Source organism: Macadamia integrifolia, chromosome 1 (genome assembly GCF_013358625.1).
Source record: "Macadamia integrifolia cultivar HAES 741 chromosome 1, SCU_Mint_v3, whole genome shotgun sequence".
Taxonomy (NCBI): domain Eukaryota; kingdom Viridiplantae; phylum Streptophyta; class Magnoliopsida; order Proteales; family Proteaceae; genus Macadamia; species Macadamia integrifolia.
In genome coordinates, this window is record NC_056557.1 from 20,302,009 (window position 1) to 20,321,257 (window position 19,249).

General features: G+C 37.0%; 1 protein-coding gene across 2 annotated transcripts; it reads left to right on the forward strand.

Annotated features, from left to right (window-relative positions):
* The first annotated feature begins 1,369 nt into the window (after positions 1 to 1,369).
* LOC122081316 lies at positions 1,370 to 18,703 on the forward strand. 2 transcript variants are annotated; one of them, XM_042648390.1, is made up of 7 exons: positions 1,370 to 1,532; positions 14,309 to 14,467; positions 17,041 to 17,103; positions 17,186 to 17,233; positions 17,351 to 17,404; positions 18,087 to 18,150; positions 18,247 to 18,703. In XM_042648390.1, exons 2-7 carry the CDS (start codon positions 14,321 to 14,323, stop codon positions 18,294 to 18,296), a joined length of 426 nt encoding a protein of 141 aa, XP_042504324.1. In that variant the 5' UTR covers positions 1,370 to 1,532; positions 14,309 to 14,320; the 3' UTR covers positions 18,297 to 18,703. The 2 variants fall into 2 exon arrangements, with proteins under 2 accessions (XP_042504324.1, XP_042504333.1); XM_042648399.1 differs by lacking the exon at positions 1,370 to 1,532 and adding an exon at positions 14,126 to 14,190.
* The last annotated feature ends 546 nt before the right edge of the window (positions 18,704 to 19,249 follow it).

Consider the following 19,249-nt stretch of genomic DNA (forward strand, 5'->3'; position numbering starts at 1 on the left):
GCCATCTCCAATAAACTAAATCTAGAAAAAAGTAAAAGAATAATCATCTTCGGCAACCTATAAGCACTATGAGCAGAAGAGAGTGCTTTGAAGTTTTTGCTCAAGCTCCCTCAGATGTCGAGGTTGTCGGGTTTCAAGAACAAGTTTTTCCCTCTTTATGATAGAACGTGGAATGGGTCATTTTGCTTGTTCTAGAACGGGCCACGTTCTCTAACACATTCCAATTCCCAAGGATGAGAATGAATACCAAACGTCACTTTTTCTCCTCAGAACGCATTCTAGGCTTAGAATGCGTTCCAAGAATGCATACCAAACACAACCTTAAGAAGATTAAAAACAAAAAGAGGAGGAGGAGGAGGAGGAGAAAAGACAACAATCTCACTTTAGAAGGAAACAAGGATGGAATAGCTCAAAAAAGGGAAGAATAACATCGTCGAGCTTTCCTTTAACATTTCATAGTGCTCTTATTCATATTCAATATATTCAGTTTTCCACTTGTTACAATATTTCCCTCTATTAAATAAAAGTAATTATTAATCAAAATAAATAAATAAAAATACTTTCTTTTTCTTTCAACGAAGTCAAGAGAGAATCTTTCGACCGAGAGGTTCGAATGGAGTTCAAAAGGTATTGAAAACAATGAGGATATTATCGATTTCGATAGAAAATTTATCCATAGAAAAGGCACTCATGCTCATATATGTTCCTCTTATCATTGGTTGGAGTTGCTAGCTCTAGGAAAGTTAGTAGCATGCCCAACCTCCGCTCATAAATCAAATTACCAGAAATAGTGTTCAAAATAAGATTTGAATGCATGGGTGATTAATATCAATAACCTCTTGTCGATCTAAGACTTGCTTTGGTGGTTGACATTTGAGTCGTAACTGACTTTCTTGTGGGTCAATGGATCAAATCCCGTTGACTGCATTGGAGTCATAGAACTTAACCATCGCTCTTAGTGAGCCTTAAAAAAAAATCAATAACCTGCTTAAATATTAAAATTTTCAATTGACTAATTGAAATAAAGACAGACATAAGGAGAAAATCACAATTCACAAGTTTATTTATTTATTTTTGTAAGAACAATTCACAAGTTGCGACGCATTGTACGGCGACACAAGATCACGAATCGAAGGTGCGGGTCCCACATTTTATATGGTCCCGTACCCCAAACGCAAGATTGTCCCTAAAAATTAAGGATGGCCCCACCAGATAACGTTCCCCTTCGCTTCCCCCAACGCCCAATCACCACTCGCCAGTGGTCTAAGGGCCACTTTAGACTGTTAATGGTCATGGTCGTACAGGATTTGTTTTCTGCACTGTTCTCTCTCATCAATTTCCTTCCTTTCTCGTTGACGAAAAACAAAAAAAAAGGAAATTCCTTCCTTGATCTCTCTCTTTTGTTTTTGTAACGCTCTTCAGCCTTTCTACACGTATAAATAATGAGCCACTCTCCGGCGCAGTTCTTCGTCACTCTTCCCTTCCCGAATCAGAGAGTGTGACCGAAGGAGAGACAGAGAAACCACTTCGAGGTAATCGATCGACTCCTCTCCTTTTCTTCCATTCTCTTCTTTCCCTCTTTTGTCGAAGTTTATCCTTTCCTGCTATTTGTTTCAGATCGATAGCTTCATGAATTTTACTGCTTTGATTATATTAGATTGCCTAATCCGTCTCTTCCTGAACATGGGTTGGTTTCCGTAACTAGGGTTTGGATTTGCTTCTGTTTGCTTCGTTTTTCTTTTAAATCTTAGTAGTATGAATGCAGACAGCTACGATTACTGTTTGATTTGGTTCCCTGTTTTTCTTCATTTCTCTCCATTTTCTATTTGAATACTCTTCTGTTTGTCTGTTAAATCTTATCTTTGTTATGGAGTACGGATCTGTTTCATTTATTTTTCGATCTTTGAGTATTCCGTGATTACAAATGTGCAAGTGAAAAAACTAAAATTTCCCTTGAATTTGTGCTTGTGAACTGATTCGCTATGCTCTTGAGCTTGTGGTTGCTGGTTGAACTGTAACAGTAATAGTATAGCTGAGTATTAATTATGGTAGAAGACTCTTTCTTGAATAGGCTGCTTAGCTGTTGTAGTATCCTTAATGTGTGAGAATGAGTTTAGGATCTGATCCAGATAAAACTAAAATTTGGATATCTACAGTTTATGCATTAATAGAAAAACTAATGTGGTTTTAGTGGATTTTCTTAGTGAATTATTTCACTTCACCCATTTTGACAGTGTGCAAGTGAATTTATGTTACACCATAGCCATTACCTGGTGGCCGGTAGCCTTAGTATCCCAGAACTTTAACATTTGGCTTCTTTTTTCCCCCATTTTAATGAGATTTAAATTAAATATTGCAAGCAAGTTACACGTCACACATTTTCTTACTTGGATGCCATTTATGTATTATCATCAGACATTATATTTCTTTTACTACTGGGTAACTTTTTTTTTTTTTCTAGGTACTTAATTTGGATGCCGTTAATATCACTGGTTTTTTCTACAGCTAAAGTGTATAGCCATTACATTTCATGCATCAAATCTTATTGTTCACTAAACCAGATGTAGAACTAAGTCCTGCCTTCATTTTGTGCTAATAGCACTGCGAAGTAGTCCATAGCGGCTAACCAGAAGAGGCACTTAAGTTGTGAATAATGTAAATGGGATTTAAATCACTGATCGAGAACCATGGTTTATTTATTTATGTATTTATGTATTTTTGAAAATCACTATATTCTCACATATTTGATTATGAATCTACAGAATTCACATTCAGAACATGAATCCAAGGAGATCTCATGAGATATACTGACAGAATAATACCTGATGTGTGCATAGACTACTGAAAAAAATGAAGAAATCAATGATTGAAGTTCCCTTCATCTTTTCCCCTTATCAATATTTTTCTTTATCTTTTTTTTTTTTTGGGGGGGGGGTGGGGATAGGAAATTCTGGCTTAATAATGATGAACCAATCTGGACGCTCAAGTGTTAAGTGTCTCTTTAGGCACAGTCCAGTGGCATCAGTTTAGTTCCATATGAGAAATCACATTGAGGGAGGAAGGTCTATTTCATTTTGTCCTTAGTTTTGGTGAAGAGAGGGGAGAACTGTAATTTTGTTTCAATTATTAGTATCTTAGGTAAAGAGAGGCGAGAACTGTAATTTTGTTTCAATTATTAGTATCTTTAGTATTGTGTGACCTTATTTAGCCTTGAAAGAATAATTAAGTTACTAGCTACTGAACTGGTGCTCCCTATGGTCATAACTTTTATCAAACACCTTTGCTTTAATAACAATGATTCATTTTTTACTATTATACTGCTGGTCATGACTTAATTATCATTATCTAGTTGTGAAAACAATTGTAATTTTCCGATACCATTCTTTATCATAAAGTCTCATTTTCTAATTGAAAAAATAATTGTAATTTGGATGAGTTAACTTGAAAGCAATATTTTGTTTGAAAGTTGGATGTTGAGCAAAGTAACAGAAGGTTGAACTCTTCTTTTTCTTTTTTATCTTTTTTTTTTTTTTTTTGGGGGTGTGGGGAGGGGGTGCTAATGACACTATAGATTGTTTTTCAATGACAAAAAAAAAGGAGATAAGATTGAATCCTAAAAATAAACTTAGTAATAGTACTAATAAAGAATCACACTAATGTCACACCCCTAAAATGAAAGACATTCTTCTAAGCTTTGTTGGAACATGCCAATATTGTAATTTCAAGTATTCATCTAGCGTAAATCTTCATCATGAGATTCATCGCTGTCTTTCCAACCATTTAAATGTATGTCATCTATAGAACACACAGATGCGTACCCTTAATATTGAAACATTATGGGTTCGAGGAAATGCTATCAAGCGTGGAACTAAATGTCAGTCGAGACTGACCAAAATCTTCAAGTTGTCTCAGTTACAGGCCTGGCGAAACTGAAACTTAGGGTCCAAACCCATGATTGAAACTCTCTTGACCCTAGGAATCAACCCAGGGAGGCCCATGGTCGAAACCTCGAAACAAGATCTGGCATGTCTCGTTTTGGGCCTGACCAAAACCGAGATCTTGATCCTTGCTATCAAGCAAGTGCTTTTCAAAGTGGAAAACAAAGGTAGAAATGATCAAAGGGATATAAATAGAAGAAAGATTTGCCTATTAATGTCACTGCATGCTGAACCAATTTACATATCATAACAGTGAGATCAGATGATTTAGTCGCAAGATTTCTAGAGTAAGTAACAAATGGTAATGCTATTGACCAAGGATGGCATTGTTTTGTTGATATTTTTATGGATTCGTTTTTGTTTGCCCCCTTTTTTCCTCAATTAGAGAAAGTTAGGGGGGGGGGAGATTTGGTCTTGCCGAGTTTCCTTTTGAAAGGTAGTAGCTGCAATCTAACCCTTGGTAAAGTGGGTAATTCCAAATAAAAGCACTGTTGCTGTAATGAAAAATCCTGGGGGGGGGTGTAGACATGGTGGGGAGAGATGATTATGATAAGAAAGCTATATTAAAGTTCATAATTTTTGGGAATGCTGAGAGAGATTTAATTAAATAAGGAAGTAAGTCTGATGATTCTTTCATGAGGTATTTATATCTAATTATGTGAACAATTAGAATATCTAATTAGGAAATTCAACAATTAAACACGAATATCTAATTAAAAAATTGAACTATTAGGGAAACTAAAAGCAGTTGAGATATTTTATCAGGTAATTAAGGAAGAAGGGATAGAGCCTGGGAGAAAAATTATGCTACATAGATGCAGCGTCGTCCTAAACCTTAGTTCCCAGGCAGAGAATGTAGGTGGAATAGAGAAAATTCTTGCTGTATATGTTAAACGGACTTACCATAGTAAAAGACCTAGTCAAAGTGGGAGTTTTATCCTTCATTTATTGAGCAACAGCCCTGATTAGTAACCCTAGCAGGTGTGAAATGCCCCATGAATTCTCCTTTACTCACTATTCTTCTCATTCTCTTCTCTGCTCTTTTCTTTAGTTTTCTGGAGACCGGTGTACTTCATTTATTTCAGATCTGCAGAAAATATTCATCCAATCTTCTCTTTGATTGGCATGCCAATTGAAGGTTATTCCAGTTTATTCTCTTTAATTTGTGTCATGTCTAGGAGTTCGGCATGTATATTCTTGTTAATTGTCATATTTGGCATTAGAGTTCATTTTATCTTATAATTTGTCCAATATATACTTGATCTGCATCTATCCTTCATCATTGGTGACATGCTGAAAAATGTCAAGAATGGAGGCAAAACAAAAATCAAAAGTAAATCAAGCAACTAGAAGCATGCAACAAATAATGACAGTTCTTTAAACAAGCTAGCTTTGAAAGAAATCAAAGGGAGAACAGGTTCTGAATTTTCAGAAGGGCTGTTAACCCCAAGGCTAATATGAATTGAGTTTCTATCGACGGGCGCTGCTACACAAATAGATGGATGAGCACATATTTTTTGCAATGCAGCAGGTTGGATGGGGCTGAAAATTTGTGGACACCTAGACAACAAGATCCTTTGCTCAAATGTCAAGTTTCAGCTCAAAAGTAGCCAATTAAGGTATTGAAAAATTGAGTACTACCAAAATGGTGTGCACTAATGTTAGGACGACCGAGGGATGCATGGATATACTTGGGAGTGTAAATAATTGAATTTTGGGCTAGAATTCTGCATGTGGCCAATCGAGGCAATCTTCTACATATATCCAACAGTCAGAATGGCTGAACCACCCATCCAACTCAACTCAACTCAACTCAACCTTATCCTAACTAAATGGGTTCAGCTACATGGATCCTATTTCTCCAATCAGTTCTATTCAAAGCTATACAAGATTCCAATCCTAAGTTATACATGTCCTTCCTCAGCACTTCATCTATGGTTATTTTAGGAATATCTGTAGCTCTTTTAGCTCTTTCAATTTGTGATAAATCACTTCTCCCTACTAGAGCATTCAAATGTTTCTGTTGCACATGTCCATCCTACCTCAGACAAGTTTCTTGCAACTTATCATGAGTAGGGGCAGTGTGTAGGTTTGCTCTAATTTGGTCATTCTTTATTTTACATTTTCTTGTTTTACCACTCTTCACCGCAGCATACTCATTTCAGCCACATTAAGTTGTGTAAATGTTTTTCATTCAGTCCCATACGTCATTGCTAGTCATATAACCGCTTTTATAAAATTTTCCTTTTGAGTTTTAAAGGGATACGTCGATCACACAACATTTCAAATGCACCCCTCCATTTCATACACCCTGTTATAATTATTTGTATAATATAATCATCTATTTCTCCTTTGTTCAAGATTAAACCTAGGTATCTAAAGTTGTAACTTTGCGCTAACTACCTATCATCAATTTTCACCACCCCACTCTACGTCCTATTGTTACTAAAGTTACACATCATGTACTCTCTTTATTGTTCTACCTATCTTAAAACCTTTTGATTCCAATGTTGATTCCATAAATCAAACTTCGCATTTATCCCAACATTTGTTTTATCTACTAAAACAATATCATCTGCAAAAAGCATATGCCGACTGATCTGATCCTGAATGTCTTTAGTCAACTCATCCATGATTAGTGCAAACAAATACCGGTTTAGAGAACCTTGGTGTAATCCACCATTATTGGAAATTCCCGACCTTGACCCCTCACAGTTCTTACACTAAGTATTTACTCGAAACGAAGGGGTGCGCTTGGTCCAATGGTAAAGGTATGAATGTTGCGACCTAGTGGTCAAGCGGTCAAAACAACCTCTCGATATTCTCAGGGTAAGGCTGCATAGTTCTCGCCCCCTTGGACCTCGCACATGCAGGAGCCTCGTGCACTGGGTACGTCCCTTTTTTATTTACTCAAAACATTTTTATTCTCTAAAACTTGTCAAATTAACTCTCTAGGAACTCTATCATTTGCTTTTTCTAAATCAACTCTCTAGGAATTTTGACATTTGCTTATATGCTGTAAATCTTTCCATTAGTCTCCTAAGCAAATAAATAGCTTTCGTGGCTGATCTCTCTAGCATAAAACCAAATTGGTTATTCAAAATATTAGTTTCTTGTCTCAGACACGCTTCAATTTCTTTCTCCCATACTTTTATTTAGTGGCTCATGAGTTTAATTCCATTATAATTATTGCAGCTATCACATTTACTTTTATATATCAGTACCACAATGCTTTTTCTCTATTGATCCAGAATTTTCCTTGTGTTCAAAATCTTATTAAATAACCTTGTTAGCAACGTTAATCCACAAAACCTTCTGCCATGTGGAAGGCTGAATCACCCTTCCACATGGCATGATTAGGTCCTGTCCACCTATTTGTGTAGCTATGATTGTCTAAAGAAACTTTTGCTAGGAAATTTCGATACAATATTAGAATAATCTATCTATGGCTACATATTGATTTGATCTAATGCATAGTTTTTAAGGCGGTAAGGCGATAGAGGCGTTTGAGGGTCTTTTGGAGCGCCTTAGCGATAAGGCGGGCAAAAGCGTCGCCTTATCGACTAAAGCGTTCCTGTGTAATTTTCTTATAAAACCAATCTATTTCGCTCAAATCCTAGTTGAATCCTTTTAGTCATATGTTAAATATATATTAAAGGTTCATATTCATACCAATGTAAGATATTCATCAAGAAAACAAATCAATAAAGTGAATACACTAAGTTCATCTTCATCAATCATCAATCATCAATCATATTAGCATATAATATAAATACATAATTATGAAACAAAATTATAAATATAAAAAAAAGAAGACATAAAAAATACAAGTATTTATTGTACTTACCTCTATGATGCCAAAATGAGTGCCTAAGCCCTAAGGTCATCCACTATATTTCTACTTCTGTCAAAGAAGAATGAAACTCACTGTTGCCAAAGCAAGCTCACCGCTGCTGGAGCAAAATGGTCGCTTGGATCAGTGGTTCTTCCTTGTTCCTTCATTCCTTTTCAAAGCCCTTTCTTAAAACCCTTGACAAATCGAAACCTTGTTTGTGAATCGTGTTTTTGTTCTGTTTGTTTTGGTTATTTTTGGTGGGGTAAACCTGATCCCATACATCTCAAGTGTTAACAAAACCATACACCTACCAATAAAAAATCTATATTTGGAATCTTCATCAAGTAATTTTAAAATGTGTTTATAAAAAAAAAAAAAAAACCCATAAGGTGCTATTTCAGATAAGGCGGAGTACTGCCTTACCATCTCTAGACCGCATCAGCGCCTTAAAAACTATGATCCAATGTAATAATTGGAGATAGAATAGAGTATATGCGTAAAACCTAGATATGAAGCATGATAGCAATATTTATATAATATGTGAAGCAAGTGTTAAGTCTATTTTGTTTGTTTTGGATGTTGGATCTGATTAGTGGAGTTATCTTTGTCCATATAATGTGTTTAGGTCAAAGATATGTTGTGTATGTAGTGGCTGATCATTTCCTTATCAAACTAGTCTATGGATAACATTATGAATTCATTGAAGTCATGTCTTGTATTTAAGGCAAGGGTGGGGTTAACTAATCTATATAAGTGTAGTTGTTGTTCAATTGTCTCTTTTATTTATGAAATTCTGAAAGTAATAGAAAACATGGAGTACTTGTTAAGACCTATGTGTTGAATCCTTGCTATTCACTATATTTATCATTGTTTTTGTTTTGTTTTGATGGAACTTACAATATCTGAGGGACCTAGTAGAAATTCTAAGTGGTATGGCCTATTACTTAACCTTTGGCCATCATAATTGTCAAGGCAACCCAAGGCAGTAGAGGGGTGCCTAAGCGTTTAAGAGAAAAGGTGTCCACCTAAACCATGGGATATTCTTCTTTTGGCGTTCTGCATTTCTTTGGTTTTATTCCCTGGCCGATCAATCCTCTGTAGCTCACTCAGGTAGTATCTCCCTGTCTTCAGAGATATGTAGTACGCTCGAAATGCCGAAATGCCTTCCTCTTCTCCAGCAGCGGCGTGGTTGCTTTTGAAAACCTTGAAATCCTGATATGATAGATCTATTGCGAATGGACCCGCCCTTGATGGGGGATCGAATTGCAGAAAGAAGTGTCCAAAAGACTTCACCCGACGTGGTCGGGTTTTTTTAGAGATGTGGGTCCTTCGCCTTTTGGCATAGTAGTTCTCCAGAGGAATTGGTGAAGATTCAAGATCCTCTGCAAGAGGACCCTCTGAACAGTGACCTTGTAGGTAAAGAGAAAACTTTGAAAGCCGATCATACTTATCTGGCCTTTTTGGATGATCATCTTGCAACTCACCGAAGAAAGAAAGGGCCTTGTAACACTGATGTGAAAGGAAAGCGAATGGATAGGCCCCCACCTGCCCAGAAAAAAACCACTCCCCAGTTGTCGATGTTGATGATGTCAAGATCAATGACCTGTTCAGATTTCTGTGGTCGACAACCAGATCAGACGAGTGAGTACTTATCATCGATACAACTCAAACATTGCCATCAGACCAAAAAGGGTGCGTATACCCACACAAAGTCTGCATTGATACAAGACTAATGTCAATAGTGGCAAACTCAGAAGCTCCAATATCAGACACAAGTGACTTTTCTCGTGATATTGTGACTCCGAGTTCATCAAGTGATTCCTCATAGGCCTTCGCAACATCAGGATCTCCAATTACAACATCGTCGCCGAGAACCCCTTTTTTAGTTTTTATAATTTCACCTCTTTTCTAACATTATTTACTACATGCTACATATATTATTAAAAATAAGTCCCACCAAGCCATCAAAAATCAAAATTAAGTCACATCAAGTCATAAAAATCAACATTTAGAAAAATGTTCTTGTTCTCTAAAGTTTGACTAGTCAAATGATTTTATTTTTTTATGAGACTTTTTGTATTAGGTAGAGCACAAAGCTAGCTTTTCAATAACTCTAAGATGATTTTGTGCTCTACCTTATACAAAAAAGTGCGTGAATGATAAAGTTATGTTCCAGTCAAACTTATTTTAAAGTGCACGAATGATGTCAAAATCATTTGAATGAAAATAACTTATGGACATCAATGAAAAAGATAATTTTATTGTACTTTGGTGTTTAACAATATTTTTCCATGATGAGATTTATAATATTTTCAGAATTGAGAGGAAACCCAAGCATTTAAAAGTTGAAAAATCCAGCTTTTGTTCTTGGACTTGGGGTTGACTTTTTATGCTTTTGGAATTTGATTTTTAAACTATGTTGGGGTGCTTTTTTATGTTAAGTTTATTTGTTTTGTTTTGTTTTGTTTTGTTTTTTTATTGGAGTTATAGCCAATGGTGTAGGAGTAAGAGTCCTAGTTAGTTCATATTAGGAATCTTCTTTTAGTTACATATGTAAACCCTAATTGAATCGGATTTAAATGAATAAAAGTGTTTTTTGTGGTTGTTGGCTGTTAAACTTGGATACAACAGGCTGGTTTGATTGAATTCTTCCTCTTTTTGCTTTTTTCAATTTTCAGTCTGAAATTGTGGTGTGATCCTCCCTTTCTTATTTCTTCCATTTTCTTTCTGTTCTGCTTCTTCTTCTTCCCTCATTTTTATTTTTTTATTTTTTTTTATTTCTTCTTTCTTCTTTGGCAGTACCCCTGTATTTGAACCAAATTTCAGGTTGTTCTTTCTTCATATCTCTTTCTCTGGTTATTGGTTTGTCTTCAAACTTGATATTTTAGCTTATGGTGTCTATTCTTCGTAATTGTGTTTAAGTTTCAATTCTTAGTTCCCAAGTATTGAGATCTCATTACCGTGCTCTGTTTCTGGATATGCAACTGGACTGCTGTGCTATCTAAAGTCCATTAAAATTTTATTTTCTGGTTCTAAGATATTCATCAGACTGGATTGATTCTGCTGGAAGAACCAGTCTGTTTAACCTGTTTTAGGGAGCTACAGCCCATTTCTTAAGTCCCGATTTTAGTGCCATTTTCTTCCTTTTCATTTCTGAATTCAGGAAAATGATTACTCTTAGATACATAACCCGTGTGGTGTTTGGTAGCTACCTTGATAATTGTTTTCTTTTCCTTCCAAAATTGCATAAAATTTCTATAAACTGCTCATTTGTTTCTATTTTTTTCTACCAAGACGTCAAGGCAGATTCTGTTTCTTACTCCAAAGCGGTCATAGACTTTCTCAGAATTTACAGACATGCTGCTTTGAATTTGAACTGAGCTATTTATTACTTCAGTGGCCCATAATGACCTTGAATCAGGGTTCTAGAGCCCTAGGTTGCATCAAGCTGAGTGATACACCACTCACAACATCCTAAAAGAGAGCTTCTCATTAGAAACCTGAAATCAAGAACCAGCACCACAAATTTTATCATTTTCATCTAAACCCAAATAGAAATCAGTACTTTCCCCAATTGGTAAATCCTAATTATCCTCTAACCTTTCTTTCAAGTTTTCATCTAGCCATATAATATATATGTATATATATATATATAATATAATGACGACTTGTGTCAGATCCTAGAATTTCCCTGGAATTGTTAAATGTGGAAAAAGTCACCTTCTAGTATGTATGTTGTGGAAAAATTCCGTTCTTCTAATGAGGCAAGGGCAGATCTATGGCTTTCTAAGTAAAGTAGTGACAAGGTTACCCTCTCTCTCATTTGAAAAATAAAAGATGGACCAGTCCTATTTTGTGTTTTGTTGGCTTATTATTATTGTCGCATTGGGCTACTACATGTGGACTGGCTGTTTATGTTTTTACAGATTTTTGGCACTATTATTATTGTCACATTATGCTCTTTTTTCCGTTATAGTAGGGTGCAATGCCATATATTAGATGTTTTATTGCATTATCTGTAGTCTCTTTTGGGTATTACTGGTCAGCTCTTCACCTCGAAAGGCCCAAATGCTGAGGCATTGACTTGCCCCTTTGACGGCCTTAAGTTTTGTTTTAATCTAGCGCTTTTTTTGATGAATATTTTTTTTTTTTAGAAGTGAAAAGAACCCCAGCACCTTGCCAAAAGAAATTTCCAACTATTTTATACAGGACTCAGCATCAACTCACCATGCTTCTGTCATGCATGGAAAGCATATGTTAGTGATGGTTCTGTTTGGCACTGGAGTCTGCAGAAAGAACCGGATCCTTGTTTTCACCACTGAGATTGGGAATGAAGGAACAGTGTTGTAGAGAGCAGTAACATAAAGGTCAACAGCGAACAACCGCAAACATGCCGGAGTTCTAAAAGCACCAAATCAATTCTTTTTTCAAAATCTTACATGGATATGGGACAGATATCCAAAACCGTGCACAAGAGGCGTTGGGCTCAGCAAAGTCCCAAAACTAGGTTTTGGGGACTTGGGATGTATATAATATAGAATTCATTTCATATCACATAGATTGATATAAATAACTCTTATCAATATAGGCAACTAATTTATTTCTGATCTGGGCGGGTCTAGAATAATTTATAAGTAATATAGAAAGGGATCAAACTATTTATTGTACATGGGGTTGCAGTGCCCTTGTAGTTAATCTAGTCTCTATACATCTATGTTCATGCGGTGGTAAGAGTATAGTATGGCAACATGATGTAGATCGAATTTGCACAAGGAAGGAGCTGTTAGCCCCATCAAACCAAGCCTAGCCTTGGTTCAGCCAGGCCATTCCAACCCCATCAATCAGCAGATTTCAGCCCAGATTGCAGCCCAGATTTGGGTACAGATTTGGTTCCTTTTAGGTCCTTCTGGCCAGCTCAGCAGCAGCCTTTCTGTCCATTGACCCAATCTCAAGAAGGGCAGCAACAACTGTTAGAATCTTCAAGAAAATATCTACTGATTTCAGTTTGAATGCTATCTTGCCTTAATATAAAAATACAGCTGGAGGAAAATAAAGGAAGTTACTGTTCACATTACTGTTCACATGAACTGTAACCAGCCCATTATTTCTTCAAGGATTTGTTACCTTTTTGGTGTTTAGAATATTTTTGTAGACAAGTAATTAGTTTAGGAATGTTTTAGTTGTTAGTTTCCTAATTACTTACTTTCCTCTTCTTGTTACTTTCCTATTTTATAACCTTCTGTTATGAAGGAGCTGCTGTGCCTATTTATGAGGCTAACTGATTGTAACTGAGAGAGACTTGATTAATGCATTTATTGAGTGAATACTCTTTGGCTGAAAAACTGTTATTGAGAGGTGAGATGCCTAAATCCTTGAGAGGTATGATACCCAAAACCTAAGGGGTGAGATACCCATTCCATTATTCTCTTCACCCTTCTCAACCCTCCATCTGTTCTATTTTCTTTTCTTTATTTTCTTCTTTGTTTCAGTTTGTGAGAGAGTATGTGTGAACTTAATTAATCCTATTGGAAGACCTAAACAAGGATCGAAGCCTGTGGAAGACCAACTCAACCCTCAAAGTTGACTGCAGCTTGTTAGGTATTGAGTCCAATCGGCTGGGGCCTTTTCTCCTATTCTGTCCAGCAACTTCAAAGGCCCTTTGGAGGGTTCAAAGGTCACTTCAAGAGGGGTACTCGACCAGGGTTTCAGCCCCTGCTACCCAGGCAGATTTCGCCACAAGCTTTTCTCCCTGTTCTGGCTGAAACCTAGTTCTGCCTGGGAATTGTTTCTGCTGTTGAGGTTTTTATTGCTGGGTTATTTCCTGCTGCTACAAGTAATTTTCTGGGTTATTTCTGGTTCCTTTGGGACAGGTTTGGCCATCCTATTTTCTGGTTCTTGTTTTCCTTTTTTCTGATCCTATTTTCTGCTTTCTGTTAAGACTGACTTGAGGGATCAGATTTGAATCAGTTTGGGCTATTTAAATATTGGGAGTTTGTTTACCTAGTGTAAACCTACTTGTACATTACAGTAGTACTCGGTGTCTCTGTACTGCATCTATCAGAATCTGTATTTCACATGTTGGACACCAGTGCAGCTCCTATTTTGAAGTGTCCTGGTAACAAAGGTTCCGAGAGAGAGTTTGCATGTTTATTGTAGTTTACCCTTATTTTCATTCAAAAATTGTTATGTTTCTTCTGATGTTTATTGCTTTCCACAATCTCTGTGAAATTTCCTTATCCTTTTACCTGTTGAGATATCTGTCCAAGTCTGAAAATTTTAAGCTTGTTGACTTCATTAGTGAATCATATGATTAATTGGCTCAGTTGTAAGTAATTTTTTTTTTTTTTCAAAGAGTTCCTCAGTAAATCACTTATCAAGAGTATCACTTTGTACGTATGCCAAATATACCACACAAAGGTTGTAGAAGACACAAGTCCCTTTCCATAATTTCCCATTTCCTCATATTGGATAGATCATTGCTCTGAAAATGAGCCAACTGCTTTCACTACTGAAGCTGCTGCTGTGTGTTTGGTAGACCTAGTGTGAGATGTCGGACACAAATATGGAGGATGTGAAGGTGCGGGAGAACACAGAAAATACACTTGAAGGCCAGGTTGATGTAGAATTATCTGTGGATGACCCCCAACATGTGGACAAGAACGAGGAAAATCCGATGCCCTCACACCAGCAAGAGGTACTTTACATTTTAATTTTATCATATTTTGATCATAATGCATTATTAGTTAATGTATGGATGAAAATGTTAGTGAAGTGACATGTAGTAATCACCAATAAAAAAAGAAGAGTAATTTACATCCCCCTCCCCTGTATTTTCAAAAATTACATCCACCTCCCTTGTTGTATGTTAAATTTTACAAGTAGGCTCACTCCGTTAATTTTTTACCGTTTAATTTGTACAATACTTTTGGAATACCCATATTACCCTTATTATTGTATTTTTACTTTTTTACCCTTTACCCTGATATCATCTTTCCCAATTCTGAAAATCGAATTGGTGAGAAGCCTCATCCCTTCCTTGGCGACGGAGATCAAAGCTCTGTTGTTGCCGAGACCTTTGGACCTTCGGACCTTCTTTGTTTTTGTGGATCATTGGTAGATGACATATCTCTACTTTCTTCTATTTAGGGTTTCGTCTTTCTCTCAATCCTTTGAATTACTGGCGATTGTCTGAATCCCCAACGTTGGTATTTTTGGGTGGTATTGGCGGTGGAAACTCCGTAATAGTAGTAGTATTAGTCGCCGCAGTAGCATTTGTAGTGGGAGTTTGTGGACTCCTAGTTGCCGTACCTGTTGCCGTACTTGAAGCACCACTCTTGCATGGTAAATCTCTTAAATCGAGCATGGTTGTTACATGAAGCATAGAAAATTGATCATAAAGTCACCATTGTTGACCATTATCCATAGTTATAGAGAATTTTAGGGGGCTCCTGTTTTATTTACAAGAAATTGAAAATTGGAATCCATGCTGCTTGCTTTGGAGAGATGGGATGCTGTTGCCGAAATAAGGAAAATAGATCGGGAGATTGTTATTTGAAAAATATAAATCCTACGCCACCAAATCCAACGCTATTTGGTTTCAAACCAGCATTTGATCTCTGTGTTAAGCTACCGTCATTGTTTCGGTCAAAGGAGTGGAATATCTCCCGTAACTCTGCAATCTACTCATCATCGAGCTTCGCCGGCTCATGTCTGTTCATATAAGCAATTAACCGATCCTTCTCCTGATCACTTCAATCAATCTCTTTCCTATCTTGAAAATACAATAATATGATACGACCCATTCCAATCTTCGATTCTTCCACAAATAATCCTTCCACAGATCACTTTCCAATGCACTTCAGTTGTGCCGATCAAGCTAAATTCTATAATTACCTTCCTTTTTTGTTTGGGTAATCTATGGATCTATCTCTGTTTTCTAGAAAGACCCGAGTGATGAGTGATTTACCCAACTGATCTTCCAATTTGTCTACGTTTTCTGTGAATTAGACCAGATCTGGTCTTCTTGATCCAACTGATCAAATCCAACCCTATTTGGGTTCAAACCACCAAATGTTAAGCAAGGAAAGACGCTTGTGCCTTTTCATATAGAATCACTGCCCCCATGAACCAAAATACAATAAAAAAGAATTAACAGTACTAGAAGAAGAAATTCAGAATGAAAGGAGAGAGAAAGAAGGAAAAAACCTCACCGTCGCCGTCGCCTGCAACTGTCTCACCTTCGCCTGAGATGGTGAATTTCTCATTCACTCGATACGTTTGGTTTTCACTACCATTTTGGGGAAAATAGTTTTTAGAAGAAATATAAGGTTAAAATAGGTATTTGAATCGTGGTTGAATTACAAGAGACTAAAATCGTCTTTTAACATCTAAAACTAACACCCTACTAACGGTGTCATCTGACAGGGGAGGTTTGTCTAATTTTTGAAAACACAGGGGAGGGGGATGTAATATGAGCAAAACACAAGGGAGGGGGATGTAAATTACTCAAAAAAGAAAGTGACACTGCTGTCCGTTTTTCCTCCTTTTGTTACAAATCATACTGTTGCGTAGGGGTGTCAACCGGTTAGACTCGATCGGGCCTAACCAGGCTTGGCCATTTTCAAGCCCTGCACAATGACCACTAAACGGGCTTAAGCTTTGGTGGACATGGTACGGGTTTATAATCTGGCTGGTCAGTCTTGGGCTGCCATAAACGGGTCTTAACCGGGTTTAACTTTAAATGGGCCTTGACCAGGCTCTAAATGGGCCTTCCCACCCCCTCTCAATTCTCACATACGTGTTCTTTTTCTTCACAAATATAAATCAAGAAGCCAAAAAAGCTTCAACCATGAAAAGAGAACTTCCATTTGAACATTAAATCATGTTCTCAGTCAAAGAACCCCTTAAAAACATGTTGGGAAACATATTTGCAAGATATTAAAATTAAAAATATCAAAGGCCTATGATCGGTCAGGGTAAACAAACCGGGCTAGGTCGGGCCTATACTCAGTCAGCTTGGTCAAGCGCCCATCAGTCCACACCCTGCACCGACATGTGTATTAAACGGGCAGGGCTTTAACCGGTCGGGCTTGGTCGGGGTAACTGGGCCTGCATATTTAATGCATGTGGTTTTCTTTCTTGTGCATGTAATTCATTTTCTTAATTGGAAGGTAAAACACGAGTCACGTTCTTCATGGTATACTATTATGACCTAATTCAAGTGGATGAGCTTCTTAGTTTTGTTATCTTCAATCTTGCCTTCTGCAGGAAGAAATAATCAAGAAAAAGTATGGAGGAATGATACCCAAAAAGCCTCCACTTATATCCAAGGTTATTTGTTTTCTTATTCCTATTTTTTTACAAAATGACGTCTCTGGGGAGTGCATCACACATTTATTCTTTTTACTGCCAGGACCATGAACGTGCTTTCTTTGATTCAGCTGATTGGGCATTGGGAAAGGTATCATGTTGACTGTTTTGTGAAAGCTGCACACTTTCTGCGTTGACTAACGTTTAATATGCCAAATCTAGTTTAAATACCTTATTCCTTCAAGTGCTGTTTTTTGACTTCCAATAGCAAGGAGCTCAGAAGCCCAAAGGACCGCTGGAGGCACTCCGGCCAAAATTACAGGTACTGATCTCTACTGTTTCATTGCATCTACTTATTGTGCCTTCTGCAGTCTTTTTGTTGATATTTATTCTGTTATATGATTTATTAAAAAGACAACTCTAATGCATGTAATGGATACTTTTTTTGGTAGAACATGTAATGCATACCTTTTTTTCTTGGGTAGAACATGTAATGCATACTCACAAGCATACAAACGAGCTGATTATGTTTCAGGCCCTTTCTTTATTTCATTATTTATTGACTGTGAATTTGAATGTTTTGTGGTGATAGAATGTAAATTCCTTAACTTATTGGTGTAACCGTAAGTATGGATGTCTCTATTTGGGCTCTAGCTCTTTCCCCACCATGTGTTCATGCTCTAGTTGCCCAGACAGTTTACATTGAAAACCTGCAGATGCATCTACAAGTAACTGGTATAGTGAAAGGTTGCACCTCAAGTCATTGCCAGTTACCTTGCATTTCTCTAACTTGACTAACAAGAAATACTTAAAAATTACTTAATGTAAGTGTGCCCTTGAAGTGGAAAATTGTGACTGCCACATGATAAAATCTTAATATTTAACTGGTTATTCCTGTTCTACCGTCCCTGTGAAAACTTGCACATAACTAATATCTTCAGTAATGCAAGACACTTATGTGACTGCAATTCTTATGTCTGCACATTCATCCATACCTGTATCAGCCCACACCGCAACAGCAAGTACGATCTAGACGTTCTGCATATGCTCCATCAGAGGACAGCGAAGGTATGTATGCAAGAACCATTCCAGTAAAGGACCTTTTTCTTGAAGGATTTGACAATGAGATTGGTCACTTGCTCTTTTCTTATTTTCTATAAATAGACGGTGGCAGCAACATAGCTAATGCAGAGGATCAGGATGGCCATGAGTAACTGCTGAGACAAAAGGCAATAACAGGTCCTTTCTTCCGTATCAAAGAATAAGCATGACAAATGGCTGGTGCATTGTTGTTGTAAAATGGAATAGACCTGGACTCTCTATTGCTGAGAATTATGCATTCTACTCGTGTCAAACTGTCGATTGCCAGTGCAGTGTGCATAGTTGTCTAAGCCAGAAATAGTTTATGTATAATGGATATTTCTCAGTTCAGTCTTGTTATTCAACCGTTTTGTCCATCTTAAATTTGTTATGCTAGGTTAGTACTTTTAATTTTAGAAGGTATTATAACACTAGTTAACTAGTTTAAAAGCTAAACACCAGATGACTATTCAGTGACTCGGACATCTTGCTTCGCCATCTGAGATGTGGAGAAATTAGTCTCTTTTTGTGGTGACTGCTATTCTGGTTTGCAGAGGTGTTCTATTCTGTGGTATATTATTCGTGCAGTGTAAACTGATGATAATACCATCTGTTTTTGATAAATTTCCTGAGTGTGTTGGGTGGCTTTCCAAACCATTGTGGAAGCCATGCTTTCTGTTGGGTGAGGGTAAATATCTAATTCCATGCCCAACAAGAATTTGATTCCCACAGAAAATTTTAGGTCTCAGTTTGGAAATTGGATTGCAGAGGATTGAATCCTATGATGCCTGTGCCTGATTAGCCCAAACTGTTCTGGCCTCCTAGTGTAAAAATCTATATACTCAAGTCTCCCGTCTCCTTGCCAATATAAACTACATTTCATGGAAAACCTGAAGCTCCAACTCAAGCTGTTTGATATACTCACTACATGAAATTATCAGGCATCTGGCTCTCTCTACATTGTCGAATGTCGAATGGGGATATGCAGGTTGACCCCCAGGGTGAAGCAGCTGAAGGGCCAAAAAAAAAAAAAAAAATGAAAATTGATAACCCAGGATTTCGGAGGGCATATGAGATGCACCCCATG